The sequence below is a fragment of the Bubalus kerabau genome, chromosome 12 (assembly GCF_029407905.1).
Source record: "Bubalus kerabau isolate K-KA32 ecotype Philippines breed swamp buffalo chromosome 12, PCC_UOA_SB_1v2, whole genome shotgun sequence".
Lineage (NCBI taxonomy): Eukaryota > Metazoa > Chordata > Mammalia > Artiodactyla > Bovidae > Bubalus > Bubalus kerabau.
In genome coordinates this window covers 36,174,978-36,189,409 of record NC_073635.1, presented here as the reverse complement: position 1 = coordinate 36,189,409, position 14,432 = coordinate 36,174,978, and the positions used below count along the sequence as shown (strand labels likewise).

At 51.9% G+C, this 14,432-nt stretch overlaps 1 protein-coding gene across 3 annotated transcripts in view; it reads right to left on the bottom strand.

The window, feature by feature from the left end:
- The window catches only part of LATS2 (large tumor suppressor kinase 2), a 38,507-nt gene that overhangs the window by 9,944 nt on the left and 14,131 nt on the right, over window positions 1-14,432 (bottom strand). For all 3 annotated transcript variants that reach the window (XM_055542570.1, XM_055542571.1, XM_055542569.1), the window contains 3 exons: window positions 13,879-14,409; window positions 2,833-2,965; window positions 476-1,689 (listed from right to left, as the gene is read on the bottom strand). In XM_055542570.1, the coding sequence (XP_055398545.1) occupies window positions 476-1,689; window positions 2,833-2,965; window positions 13,879-14,208 (1,677 nt within the window). In that variant the 5' untranslated portion in view covers window positions 14,209-14,409. The remainder of the gene's footprint in view (window positions 1-475; window positions 1,690-2,832; window positions 2,966-13,878; window positions 14,410-14,432) is intronic.

Genomic DNA, 14,432 nt, shown 5'->3' with positions numbered 1-14,432 from the left:
TGGGAAAACAGAAAAGTCAATGAAAATGGAACAGCATTTTCAATGGGATCCGACCTTATTTTTAGAACTTTTTAGAATCTGAAATTACCATAGCATTTCTATAAATAATTTCATTAATAATTAATGTTCCCAAACAGCTTAGTGTCAACTAGCATCTACTTCAAACGTTATTTAGTAACTATAGACTTCATTAAGAATGAACTGAATCACTAACAGCTATACTTCTCTTTAAAATTCCCACAATGTCAATGTGTAAAACCTCAACTTTTACTTTCTCCTCTTTCAAAGTGTTTCTTTACCAGTTGGAGAGCCTTAATGGATTTGCTCCCCGGAAAGGACAGGCCGTAACAAGCAACGCGTTCCTTAACCGGGGGCACATCCGCACCGTCCTCCCCACCCCGAGCCGGGACAGGGGACACAGTGCAGGGGGGGTTCTCCCACTGGGACCCCGACACCAGGCGTGCCCTGCGCCCACCTTCGCCATCTCCTGCTCCAGCTGCAGCCGGCGCGCCACCTTCTGCTGGTGGGTCTTGAGCACGTTCTCCACGTGCTGCTCCATGAAGAACTTGAAGGCTGACGGCGAGTAGCTCTTGATGCGCGACTCGCGCCTGTCCTCGTCGCGGCCGCCCCTGCGCACGGGCACCGGGGATGTCTGGATCTGCTTTCGGTCCCGGCCCGCCCTGTCGGCTTTGGTGGCCCCGGAGCTCGTGGGGCTGCCGTCGGGGGACTCGGCGGCACGGCCGCCCCGGAGGCCCTGTTGCAGCCCAGCGCACAGCCCGTCCACGTCGAGCGGCTCGGCGCGGGCCTGTGGCCGAAGCAGGTGCCGCGGATAAGGCGGGGGCCGGCCCCGCGCCTCGGCGCCCCCTGCGAGCTCCTCCGCGGGCTCAGGGCCGTCGGGTGGGGGCGCCGGCGCCCAAGCGGGGTGCGAGGGCCCCACGGCCGTCTGGGGTTCAGGCCGCAGCACGCGCACGCTCCGCACCGGGTGCAGGATGCGCGCGGCCGTGACTGCTGTCACGGCGTTGGGCGGGGCCGCGGCGCCGCTGAACGAACCGGTGCGGCTGGGGCCCGGCTTGGGCAGCGAGTCACGCCGGGCCAGGCCGGCGCCCGGCCAGGCCGGCGCACCCGGCTCAAAACGCTCGGCGCCCAGGCCGGTGCGCGCGGGAGCGGCCAGGCCGGGCGGGGCGCTGTCGCCGGCGAAAGCAGCGCCCCGGGGGCCCCCCGCGTGTCCCTGGTGCGGCGGCTTAGGGTGCGGGGTCGGAGCGTAGGCTGCGCCGGGGGCCGGGAAGGGGAGGCCGGGGGGTGGCACCGGCACGGCTGCGCCCTTGGCGCCCAGCCCCGCGTACGCGCCGGCCTCCGGGGCCGCCTTGCTTTGGAAAGAGGGGCTGCGCTGGACGCCATAACCCAGGGGTTCCGCGGGCACCAGCAGCGGGGCTCTGTAGTGCGTGCCCCCGGGGCCCGCGAGGCCCATGCGGGCGGCCTCCCCGGCGGCCGTGTAGCCCTTAGGCTGGTGCGGACGACAAGGAGGCCCGACGCCAGCGAAGAGGAAGTCCGGGTAAGGGCGGGGCGCTTCCTCCAGGGTGGCGGGGCCCTCGAAAGCCGGCCCGGCCACCTGCGTGAAGGGCGGGAAAGGCTCGCCCGGTGCTTCGAAGCTCGGCCTCCGTGGCCCGGGGGCCGGCGCCAGGCCCTTCCCTGCGGGCAGAGACGGAGGCGGCGTTAGAAGGCCGCTGGCAGAAGGCCCGCGTCGCCAGTCGGGTACCCTCCTCCCCGCGCTGCAGGAGCCCCGGCAGAGCCCCCCAGGGGAAGATGAAGCACCAGCGCCGGGGCTGCCCCAAGGGCTGGCGCTGGGGGATGAGCTGCCACACAGACCCCGAGATCCCAAGGGTCTGGACGTGGTGGCAGCAAGGCAATGCTTAAGGGCGTTCCTCAATCAAGAGAAGCGAAACGTGATGGGCAAATGTTCGTGTTCTCACCGTTTTCACTCCGTTTCTCAGTCAGTGCCTGAGACAGGTGGTTAAATTCACCCACAGTGAAAATACATTTTTCTATTGTTCTTTTAATTCTGTCAATTTTGAGGATATGTAGTAGATAAATACATTTTTGGAATGTTATGCCTTCAAAAAGAAGAAAAGGGAAACCTGTGTTCTCATCTCAAGGAAGATACAGTGTATTTAATACAAAGCCCTTGCAAGTTCCTCACTCAGCAGATGAACTGGGTTTATCCAAGGTCTCCAGGGAAAACTCCTTCTGGTCAATATCCTGAATCCCTTATTGCCCCCCAGGGGCCTCAGTCCCCAAAATGGCTCCATCTGCTCTACCCAGGAAGAGAAACACCCACTGACTAGCAGGCAGGGGTGCTGAGGCGACTGGCCCTCCCCAGGGGCATGGGGTGCGGTGGAGGTGGGGGAAGGTTCCCTCCCTCCCCCGGGGTATGGTGGGGGTGGCTTTCCCACACCTGTGCCTGAGGCACCGTACTCGGGAGCCACCTGCCACTGTGCAGCTGGCTCTCCGAGCCCACAGAGTGGGAAACAAGTGTGTTTTAGAATCAATGAAATAAGCCTCCCCTTAAGACTCCCCCACAAGTCCAGAAGAAAGAATCTGCTGAGTGGCCTAATTTTCATTTTGAATTTTCCCTTTCATAAGCAGAACAACTCCACAAACCCCCAAGAAGGAAAGACCCAACTAAGTGTCAATCTGCCTCCACCCTGGGAGATAGGATGTTGGGCAGGGCAGGTTCAGTCCCCATGCCCCTACTCCTGTGAGGGAGGTGGGCAGCATGATGGCCACGAGGCCTTCTCCCCACAGCCACCTCTCCATAGCCCCCAGCGTGCTCACCTGGGGAGGTCTGCTTGACGACCCGCACGATCTGCTCCTTGCCTGGCTCCAGGTAGCCCATCTTACTGATGAACTCCAGGGCGGCCTCGATGCTGCGGCTGCCGGTCTGCTTGAGGGCCCTGCCCGCCATCTCCTGGAGAGGGGAGCAGAGAGACATTAGCTGGGGGCCTGGGCATGGGTCACGTGAAGCTTCCAGGGACAGCCTTTCTGTCCTGCACCCGCCTCCGAGCCAGTGGAGCAAGAACTGCTGGGGACTTGTCTTGGGGCTGATGAACCTCACACACACTTAGTTCAGTCACTCAGTCGTGTCTGACTCTTTGTGAGCCCATGGACTGCAGCATGCCAGGCTTCCCTGTCCTTCACCAACTCCCGAAACTTGCTCAAACTCATGCCCATAGAGTCAGTGATGCCATCCAACCATCTCATCCTCTGTCGTTTCCTTCTCCTCCTGCCTTCAATCTTTCCCAGCATCAGGGTCTTTTCCAGTGAGACAGTTCTTCGAATCAGGTGGCCAAAGTACTGGAGTTTCAGCTTCAGCGTCAGTTCTTCCAATGAATATTCAGGACTGATTTACTTTAGGAATGACTGGTTGGATCCCCTTGCAGTCCAAAGGACTCTCAAAGAGTCTTCTCCAACACCACAGTTCAAAAGCATCAATTCTCCGGTGCTCAGCTTTCTTTCTAAGTCCAATTCACACATCCATACATGACTACTGGAAAAACCATAGCTTTGACTAGAGAGACCTTTGTTGGCAAAGTAATGTCTCTGCTTTTTAATATGCTGTCTAGGTTGGTCACAGCTTTTCTTCCAAGCAGCAAGCATCTTTTAATTTCATACCTGCAGTCACCATCTGCAGTGATTTTGGAGCCCCAAAAAATAAAGTCTGACACTCTTTCCACTGTTTCCCCATCTATTTGCCATGAAGTGATGGGACCGGATGCCATGATCTTAGTTTTCTGAATGTTGAGTTTTAAGCCATCTTTTTCATTCTCCTCTTTCACTTTCATCAAGAGGCTCTTTAGTTCTTCTTTGCTTTCTGCCATAAGGGTGGTGTCATCTGCATTTCTGAGGTTATTGATATTTCTCCCAGCAATCTTGATTCCAGCTTGTGCTTCATCCAGTCTGGCATTTCGCATGATGTACTACTCTGCATGTAAGTTAAATAAGCAGAGTCACAATATACAGCCTTGATGTACTCCTTTCCCAGTTTGGAACCAGTCTGTTGTTCCATGTCTGGTTCTAACTGTTGCTTCTTGACCTGCATACAGATTTCTCAGAAGGCAGGTCAAGTGGTCTGGTATTCCCATCTCTTTCAGAATTTCCCAGTTTGTTGTGATCCACACAGTCAAAGGCTTTGGCATAGTCAATAAAGAAGTAGATGTTTTTCTGGAACTCTCTTGCTTTTTTGATGATCCAGCGGATGTTGGCAATTTGATCTCTGGTTCTTCTGCCTCTCACACACTGACCCCACCCAGATCTTTGATCTGTTTCCTCTTCCTCACACACACTGACCCCACCTAGATCTTGATGGTGGGCCTGGAAGACTTTGTGTTCTGCTCCTCCTGAGAAAACTTCTGTGACTGGACGGAGACATTCCTGTCTGGTCTGTGGAAGTCAGAGAACCAGCCTTCCCCCACACTAGGGAGGGAGCCAGGGGAAGGGCTACAGTGGGTGAGAGAGCATGGGCCGCCGGGACAGGCCCAGCAGGACAGCTCCCCCCACTTCCAGAACAGTCCCGGAAGGACAGGTGCCCCCTCACCCCCCAGCACTGCTAGCAGGATGAGTTTCTGGGGAAGAGGGCCAGAGGAGGGAGAGGAACCAGGGACTGTCCTCAGCCCAGATGAGGGCACACAGCTGGCTCTTCAAGGACAGCAGGATGTGGGCAGACAGTGGAGAAAAGGTATTCTTGGCTGGCAGTCAGTCAGAGCAGGGTGGGGGGAACCACAGACCAGTCAACTGTCCTGAAACTTCTATTCTCTTCACATATCCCTGTGTCCAGAAATGAGCGTGACAACACCTGCAGTCTCATGTGCGAAGGCTCAGCTCCGCCCCTAGAATCTTAGTGGCCTGCAGTCTGCTCCAGGGAGCAGGATCAGGCCAATGCCAGCCCCCAGACTCAGCTGCAGTTCCAACATGTGAGCAAACAGCCTGGATGCTCAACCCCAGCAACACAGCTGGACAGCCCAGAGGATCGTAATAAGTAATAAACTATGGTTGTTCTTCAGCTGCTAAAACTTCTGGGATGGTTTGTTACATAGCAGCAGACAATGGGTAACTACTTTTACTGCAGGTATAACCTGAAAAATATGTCCACCTATTAATTTTACCTCAACTCTGAATGGTTGGGTTTGCTAAATAAACTCATTAAGATCAGTTTTATGTAAAGTTAAATTTACAGATATTTAATATAACCACGAAAAAAGATTTAACAAAACACCAAGAAATATTTCACCAGAAAATGAGAACATTATCGCAATATTGATTACTGGTGTGATGAGTGAAACTTAAGAACCTTAAAAATGTATTTTTATTCCAGTATATCCCATAGATTATTCCAGTTGTCCTGTTAAGAGCCTGATAATAAAGCACCAACTTTGCTTCTATTTGTCATAATCTGGCTGCACAGTCAGCAGGAAGTACTGCTTTCGTCATGCAACTTCACAGTCCCTCAAATAAGAAGTTTGGTTGGATTCATATTTAACTACAAAACTATTCTTATATCTCCATGATTTGTTCTTAAAGAAGCACTATACTCTTCTATATGGTTGTTATGGTAACTTAGGTCCAACCTCTTTTGAAGAAAAACATCTATTTTTTTCAGTAATGAATTCATGTGGAATTTGAATTCATTCTTGTTGGGAACTCTGGTTTTCTTAACGCAGATTCGGTCTGTGTCAGCCCACAGTGCTGGAGGAAGAACTGGGAGGCGACAGGCCAGTGTGTGAGTAGCAGGACCCCAGGCCCAGGGCACACATGTGGGCGGCAGGGGATGGGGAGACAGGCCCCCTGGGGGGACCGCCTGACCGGCAGGGACAAGTCTGCACCAGAGGATGGGGGCAGCCGGCAGAGCAGAAGCACCACTGCAGGTTTCATCACTGGTGACAAGCCGGCGTCGGCTCCTGGGACTCAGCGGACTGAGTGTGGGGGAAGACTCTCCCGGGCAGACAACTACTGCCGTCCAGTCCTGCCATTCGGACGTCTCCCTGCAAAAAGCACACAGGTCTCCTCACCAAGCATCCTTGTCGCAGACCTTCGAGCTCCAGTCCACACTTTTTTAAATGAGCAGCTGCTGTGTCTCGTGTGTGTTCACAGTAGCCCCTGTGCAGCTGTGGTCCCACTGCACAGGAGAGGGTCAGCCCACAGGCGACCAGGGGCAGGGATGTCAGGATGCAGATACCGATGCTTCCTTCCCTCCATCAAGACAGGCTTCCAGAGACTGCGCATGTGTGGGGGCTCCCGCTGCATGTCAGCACATGTGTCCTTTTCTCACTCTATGGATACATGTAATACATGTGCTCTGCTGTGTGTGACCTGGCTGCACGGATGCTCCTTGTCACAGGGAAGCTCTGATCTCCGGCTGGTCCTGTGCCCACAGGACTGAGCCCTGGACAGTAACTGGTCATCCACAGCAAAGCATGGATGTTTTCTCTGAGAAAACAACCGAGTGACCCCACGTGGGGCAGTCTGTACACCAGGAGGCTCGGCCCTAGGCCAAGAATTTCCAAAATGTGAGCCCCTGCTGGAGAGTCTGCATGGACAGGCTGTTGGCAAGTTTGTAAAGAACTCGGGAGGATGCCAGCGGAGTGAAGGCGTCCAGAGGGCTCTGTACCTAAGCCCTGTCCTGCCTGCCAGTCACCGTGAGAAATGAGCGCTGCCAGCCAAGTGTCAAAGATGGAAAAGGCAAGACTAAGATAGATGACTGCAGCCATGAAATTAAAAGATGCTTGCTCTCTGGAAGGAAAGCTATAACAAACCTAGACAGTGTATTAAAAACCAGAGACATCACTTTGCCAACAAAGGTCCATATAAGTCAGTTATCTATGGTTTTTCCAGTAATTATGTACATATGTGAGAGCTGGACCATAAAGAAGGCTGGATGGCAAAGAATTGATGCCTTTGAATTGTATTGGAGAAGACTCTTGAGAGTCCCTTGGACAGCAAGGAGATCAAACCAGTCAATCCTAAAGGAAATCAACCCTGAATATTCATTGGAAGGACTGATGCTGAAGCTGAAGCTCCGATACTTTGGCCACCTGATGCGAAGAACTGACTCATTGGAAAAGACCCTGATGCTGGGAAAGGAGGAGGAGAAGGAGGAGGAGAAGGAGAACAGGGCAGCAGAGGATTAGATAGTTGGATGTTATCACCGACTCAATGAACATAAGTCTGAGCAAACTCTGGGAGATAGTGAAGAACAAGAGAAGCCTGGTGTGCTGCAGTCCATGTGGTAGCAGAGTCAGACACGACTTAGCGACTTAACAACAAGAAGGCAGATGAGCAATTTACTCAAAATCACAACGATGACAAGGATGGGGTGGAGGGAGAGGAGCTCGGAGAACTTGTGTCTGTTGTAGAGCAACTGATGCCAGCACTGTCACGGTCCCCGCTCCGCTCTGGGTGCTGGGGAGGAGTCCCACCTGCAGGTGCTCACCACCCCCTGCCGCCGCCTGGGCCGTTACAGCAGCCGTGGCGGCAGGTGAAGCCGGGCTGCTCTGGGCCGCCACATCAGTCCCACCTGGATGGGATTAGTAATCTGACTTGAAGCCAAAGGATGTTCTCATTTCTTACACTGAGCCATGTGCTCGAGAGAACACTTATTACCTTATAAAAGCAAAAATTAGGGTGTACTATGATTCTAAAATCTATGCAAAGAGGCTGATTTTCTGTAGACAAACAAGCTCTAAAGCAGGCAGGAAAGGTAATGAAAGGCTGTGACACAAGCCCTGACCTTGGTAAAGGCCATACCAATCCTGTCTCACAGATGCCCCTGCAAGTGGTGTTGGAATGTTCTGTTTATTTACTCTTTGAAATGTCCCTTTCCTTGTCCTTCCACTAAATGTAAATAGATCATTTTAAAGTTAAATAAGGAAGTGGGATTAAAATGCTAAATAATTTAGAGGAAAAAACAGATAAGAGAAAACAACTATTTTTTTGTCCTCACCACAAGGAATCTTAACCACTGGACTTCCAGGGAAGGTGGGGTCTGTGACACAGCCACCCGTCGCTGATGGATGGAGAGGCCTGCCAACCTTCGGAGCCCAATGAGCAGCCTGCAGCACACGGATGCTGGGGCAGCAGCCAGAGGAAGGAGGCTGGCAGGTAGAGCGCTGCCCAGCTCCCCCATGTGGGATACATGGGGCTCCAGTGCTGCGGTGTGAGCTCCCCGCTCCCTTGGCCAGCACTGCCGTGAAGTGTGCTTCTGAAGGAAAAACGATTCGCTGGACACTTCCTCCAGTCACCTGCCAGGAAGGCTTTCCGGCAGCGTGAGAGGCTGAGATCCCTGACGACAACGCACTTCCACCCCTGGGGCAGAGAGGCATGAGCCCGGCAGTAACACGAACGCTGCCAGCTCCAGGGACCCAGCATGACTGCTCTGAGCCCGAAGGTCCCATCGGAGCGGCAGACCAGACATTACCAGACCAATGAAGGTGTAGTACTCCAAAAGAAAAAAGAATGCTGAGTGGCTTTACAGATTCAATCAAATGAAATCTCCTTTCTCAGAAATTCACAAATAACACTTAATATTCTTTTTCTAGCTGAAAAACCTAAACTAAACAAAGATCCAATCTGTTTTATGACAACTTAGTTTTGGAGAAAGGGTAGTGAAAATGTAATTTTCGGTTTCAAAATCAGGGCTTCTCTCTCCATTTCTGAGGAATGTGGAGCCTCCAGGAGTTACAGGTGGCCTGTCATCCTCCAGGCAGGAAAGGCTAGCAGTCCATCTACAGTACACGGCAGTTTTGTCTTCACTCTCATAATTTCATAAGAACAACACTTAACCTTATTTACGTGTGATCTGACTCTGCACTGTTATCAGAGCCCACAAAACCAATTATTCCACTCATTCAAGGATCCTGCTCTGGTAGTTGGAAAAACACTTCACTAAAAATGCCTGAGTGCTGTCAGCAGGCGACACCTTCCCATCAGAAGATAACTCCCTTCTTCACAGGAGCCACGAGGAGCTTGGAGAAGAGTCACCCCTCAAGTAGCCTCCCTCCTCTGGACCGCCTCATTCACGCAGCACCTCCCCACTCCCAGGCTAGTGCATATGTACACAGACACATCAGAAAGGTCTCTGAGGGACTTCCCTGATGGTCCAATTGTTAAGAGTCTGTCTTGCAGTGCAAAGGACACTGGTTCGAACCCTGGTCCAGGAAGATCCCACAGGCAGCAGAGCAAGTAAGCCCATGTGCCACATACACTTGAGCCCGTGCTCCAGAGCCCCTGAGCCACAACTGTCGTACCCATGTGTCACAACTACTGAAACCCGCATGCTCTAGAGAAACCACCGCATGAGATGCCCATGCACCCACAACAAAGAGTCGCCCTGGCTCGCCACAACTAAAGAAAGCCTGCACACGGCAACAAACACCAAGCACGGCCAAAAATAAATAAGTAAATAAAAATTATTTTAGGAAAAAGGTCTCTGAAACCTTAGACACTCCTTCAGCTCATGTCAGGTGTCTGTAGAACCGTGTAGCATCCAACAAGAAGGCAAGCAGTCAGTGTTCTGTGGCAGCCTGGACAGGTGGGGAGTTTGGGGGAGAATGGATACATGTACACATATGGCTGAGTCCCTTTGCTGTCCACCTGAAACTATCACAACGTTATTAACCAGCTATACCCCAATACAAAATGTTTTTGGTTTTAAAAATAAATTTTACAAGCGAGTCACTGTCCTGATACCGTCACCCAGGTGCCCGAGTGGGACAGTCTGCTCCATACCAACTCTCCCAGGAAGCTACTGCGTGCCTCTGTTTTGTTTTCAACTATTTGTTTTTACGTGTTTTGCTGTGCCGGTTCTTGAGCTGTGGCACTGGGATCTTTCGGTTGCGGCATGTGTCTGTTTGCGGTCTGTGAACTCTTAGCGGCTGCACACAGGGCTCAGTGCCCCTGGAGGGACGGAACCCAGGCCCCTGCACTGGGAGCGGGGAGTCTCAGCCCCGGGCCTCCAGGGAGGTCCCACAGTCCCTGCGTGGCTGCCTGTCGCGGGTGCGCCCGCTGTGTTCTGGGCACGGGTCAGGAGGTTCAGCCTCCCGATCGGAGGCGGGTCCCATCTGAGTACCTCTTGGGGCCGGCGGGCGCCCCCCGCGGGCGTAGAAGAATCGCACGTTTAGAAAAACAAAAGCGTGAGGTTTTGCTTAAATTTTTGAATATTTTAAATCTCTCAAAAAACTAAGCTTGGTTGCTTTCTCATCGGCTCATCTGTCTAGGGGTCCAGGACCGCGGGTTTCTCGTGAGCGGTGCCCTCGCCCCGACCCCGCCTCTCCGTCACGACGGCTCCGCCTGGACCTGCGGACAGGGAGGCCCTCGGTCCACAGGCCAATAACCCGCGCAGTCCCAGGGGACTCCGGGCAGCGCTCCCACCTGCCCACCGCCCTCCAGCTGTCTCCACAGCGGATGCACAGGCTGCGCGCCCGGCGCCCTTCACACGGCCGGGCGGGGTGTTGGGTCGCCGCTCTGGGGGCGCGGCCCGACTCGGCCTCACACCCCTGGTCTTCGACTCAAGAGGAGCCACCTTACCGGGTGACCCTCAGCCCCGCTCCGCCCAGGACCCCACACCCCACAACGGAGACTCCTCGCGCAGGCAGCTGGCATCCCCTTCCGTGCCGCCTCCAGAGTCCAGAATCCGGAGTCACCGACCTGACAAAAGACCCGGGCCTCGCTGTGTCCACAAGGGCACCTTCCCGGAGAAAAACACAAAGCTCTGATTTCAGAGGGGCAGCGACCTCTTCTGGGACACATCATTCTGACCACGTATTAAAAAATAAGTGATAAAACACTTGTGATAAGTGATAAAACATCAAGTCACCTCTTGACTCTTCAGCTGGGTACTTTGCCGATGGCTGCCCTTTGGTATTCCTCCCACCTGGGCATCCTTTTTCTTCTTTCTTAATTGAAGTATCCTTGATTTATAATGTCGTCAGTTTCAGGTGTACAGCTAAGTGATTCAATTATACATATACCTCTATTCTTTTTCAGATTTTCTCACATAGGTTATCACAGGATATTGAGTAGAGTTCCTTATACTATAAGTACAACGTAAGTCCTTGTTGGTTACCTATTTTACATATTAGTGTGTATATGTTACAAACTCCTTATTTATCCCTCCCCTCCACATTTCGCCTTTGGTAACCATAAGGTTGTTTTTGATATCTGTAAGACTATTTTGTAAATAAATTCATTTGTATCTTTTTAAAAATTCAGATTCCACATATAACTAATGATTATCTTTCTCTGACTTGCTTCACTTAATTTGACAATCTCTAAGTTGCATCCATGTTGCTGCAAATGGCATTATTTCATTGTTTATGGCAGATACATATGCCACTGTGTGTGTATACACACACCACATCTTCTTTATCCATTCACTCACTGACGAACATTTAGGTTGCTGCCGTGTCTCGGCTATTGTAAACAATGCTGCTCTGAACACAGAGATGCATATACCTTTCTGAACTAGAGTTTTTATATTTTCTGGATTTATGCCCAAGAGTGGGATTGCTGGGTCAAGCAGTAACTCTATGTTTAGTTTTTTAAGAAACCTCGATACTGTTCTCCACAGTGGCTGCACCAGTTTACATTCCCACCAACAGTGTAGGAGGGTTCTGTTTTCTCCACACCCTCTCTGGCATTTATTTGTAGACTTTCTGATAATGGCCATTCTGACCTCTGTGAGGGGGTACCTCACTGTAGGTTTGATTCGCATTTCTCTATTAATTAGTGATGCTGAACATCCTTTCACGTGCCTTAGGAATCTTCTTTCCCCCCATTTTGGCCGCACCTCACAGCATGTTGGATCTTGGTTCCCCAACTAGCGATTAAAGCCAAACCTCCTGCATTGGAAGTGGGGAGTCTAAACCACTGGACCACCAGTGAAGTCCCCAGATAGTAACTTTTGAACCAGATTTCTCTGAAAGGAAATGTACCCTCTAACCAGGCCAGGAAAAAGTCTGAGTTGGAAGGTCAGAGTGAAGGCAGAGTTGTTTTAAGTCATAAAGTAACACTATACACCAAACTGATGGATTATTTCAGGAGCATTAAAATGGCAGTCCTTTCTGCTAGCAATTAACATAAATTAAATGCTGATGGGAACTTAAGGGTACCCCAATACTTCATTTTACTATATTTGTGTTTTAATGTATTAGAAACAGTACGCACTTCATTATTTCCTGCACTGCAATTATCACTAATGGATTTTACCACAATGAGATCCCACCTGAATTCTGGATCATTTGCCTGATTTGTTTCTTTATATCACAACTACAACAACAGCTCTTTTGTTTGTAAGTGACTTACAGGAGGAGGTTTTCAGCTCTGCAGTCAGGCTGAGTCTCTGCACTCTCACCCACTATTTCCCCGGGATGGCTGGCTCCTTCTGACCATCACAACCATCTCACCTGTCTGTCAGGGGGCAGCAGCTGGCAGCTGACCTTGCTTCACATGCTCACAGACAGAATGGTCGAGCCTCTGCTGTCACTTGCACTAACCACTCTGCACCCGTTGCTCACAGCCCTGGGCTGGAGGGGAGCAGCTCTCAACACAACAAAGCTCATCACCCACAGGAGAGTTCCCGCATGGCCCAGAGGCTCCAGGAAGCCTGCAAGCAGCACCACTAGTCTCACAAACAGATCGTCTGAGGAATGTAGGTTCTCTGGTAAGAAACTACAAGAGGGTTGACAGAGCTTTTAGAAGTAAAAGGGGGAGTTCTTTTCTCCCAGGTCCTGGGACTCCGAGGCCAGGAGTGCATAATTAGGTTATTTCTAAGGAACTGAAGGTGCTCAAGCCCTCCTGAGGTGCCTTGAGCATGAACCCTGCTCAGTCTCCAAGGAGCAGAAGTGCCCAGCTTGTGTCCTCGTTCACCCAGCTCTGACTTCCACACAACAGGTGCTGGTAAAGCGCCTGCCTTCAGAAGCCGTTTCATGAGGCAAGAGCATTTTTACTGGTTACGTGTCACTGATACCCCATGCACAGCTCAGCATTGCTAAGTGCATGGTTCCCGTGTGTGTTTACGTGTATTTGGTGCCTCCTCCCTGATAGCTCAGTTGGTAAAGAATCCGCCTGCAATGCAGGAGACCCCAGTTCAATTCCTGGGTCAGAAAGATTCCCTGGAGAAGGGACAGGCTACTCCAGTATTCCTGGGCTTCCCTTGCGGCTCAGCTGGTAAAGAATCTGCCTGCAATGTGGGAGACCTGGGTTCGATTGCTGGGCTGGGAAGATCCCCTGGAGAAGGGAAAGGCTACCCACAGTATTCTGGCCTGGAGAATTCCATGGGCTGTACAGTCCATGGGGTCACAAAGAGTCGGACATGCCTGAGTGACTTTGACTTTCACACCACTAACTGGAGACGCCATACTGTGTTGCACCATTCTGATGACTTCTAAAGCTTTTTATTCTAGTCTTTCTCCTTTCTTTAATATAGTTACATCTCCTCTAACAGCGTACGTGCTATCTTTTAAAACAGGAGGAAAAAGAGTCAAAGAGCCACTTCATGCTAATCAACCTTCCCCCTGAATTAAAAAACGCACAAAACAAAAACAAGTTAAAGGAAGCCTGTCTCTTTCCCATAACAGCCCATAATAAGCCAAAGAAACCTTAAAAAGGGCTATGTGGGAAAGCTTGCCAGTCCTCCCAGGGGCACCCTTTGGGGAGAGCTCAGATCTCTGGATCATGCCGGAGAGGGAAAGTGGCTCACAGGACGGTTCTGGGGAGAAAGGGGCTTGTAGCCCAGACACCCCTCTCCAAGGACATCTGCAGGGCTCTTCTGTACCCCAAGTGAGCTATCCCTGGGCCAGCCCGCAGGCAGCCTCTGGGGCCTGTACCCACCTGGTCACAGCCCGCATCCACCAGCTCCTGCAGCATCTGTCGGTTCACTTCTGTGGCAGCCGAGGTGCCCGACTCATTAGCAAAGGGGAGCAAGGAGTATCTGATCTCCCGCAGGGCTTTCTGGTACGGCCCGAACTTCGGGGCACTCCTCATCTGCTGCTGCCGGGCGGTGTCCTTGCCCCCCAGGACCTTGCCCCCTAGGACCTTGGTGTCCAGGGCGGCGTCACTGCCCGGCCCCACAGGCGGCTGCTTTAGCCCCTCCCGGATCTCCTGCAGCCGCTGCCGGCTGTTCCCCGAGTATGTGGTGGCGGGGAAGGTCTTCGGCCGCATGGTAGGCCCAGGCTCCTCTGACCATAAATACAACCTTCTTAAAGCGTTTTATTGTTTAAGAGACAGGACCAACAGTATCAGTTAGCTGTAAACACGCTTTCACAACAGTTTTCTTTTGAAAGTGTCCTTTCCTTCCATTTTTGTAGTTCCTGCAGAGAACCAAACATTTTCCAGGGTCTTCATTTTGAAGATCATCTCCACCTGAAAAGGAAAATCAGAAGGTG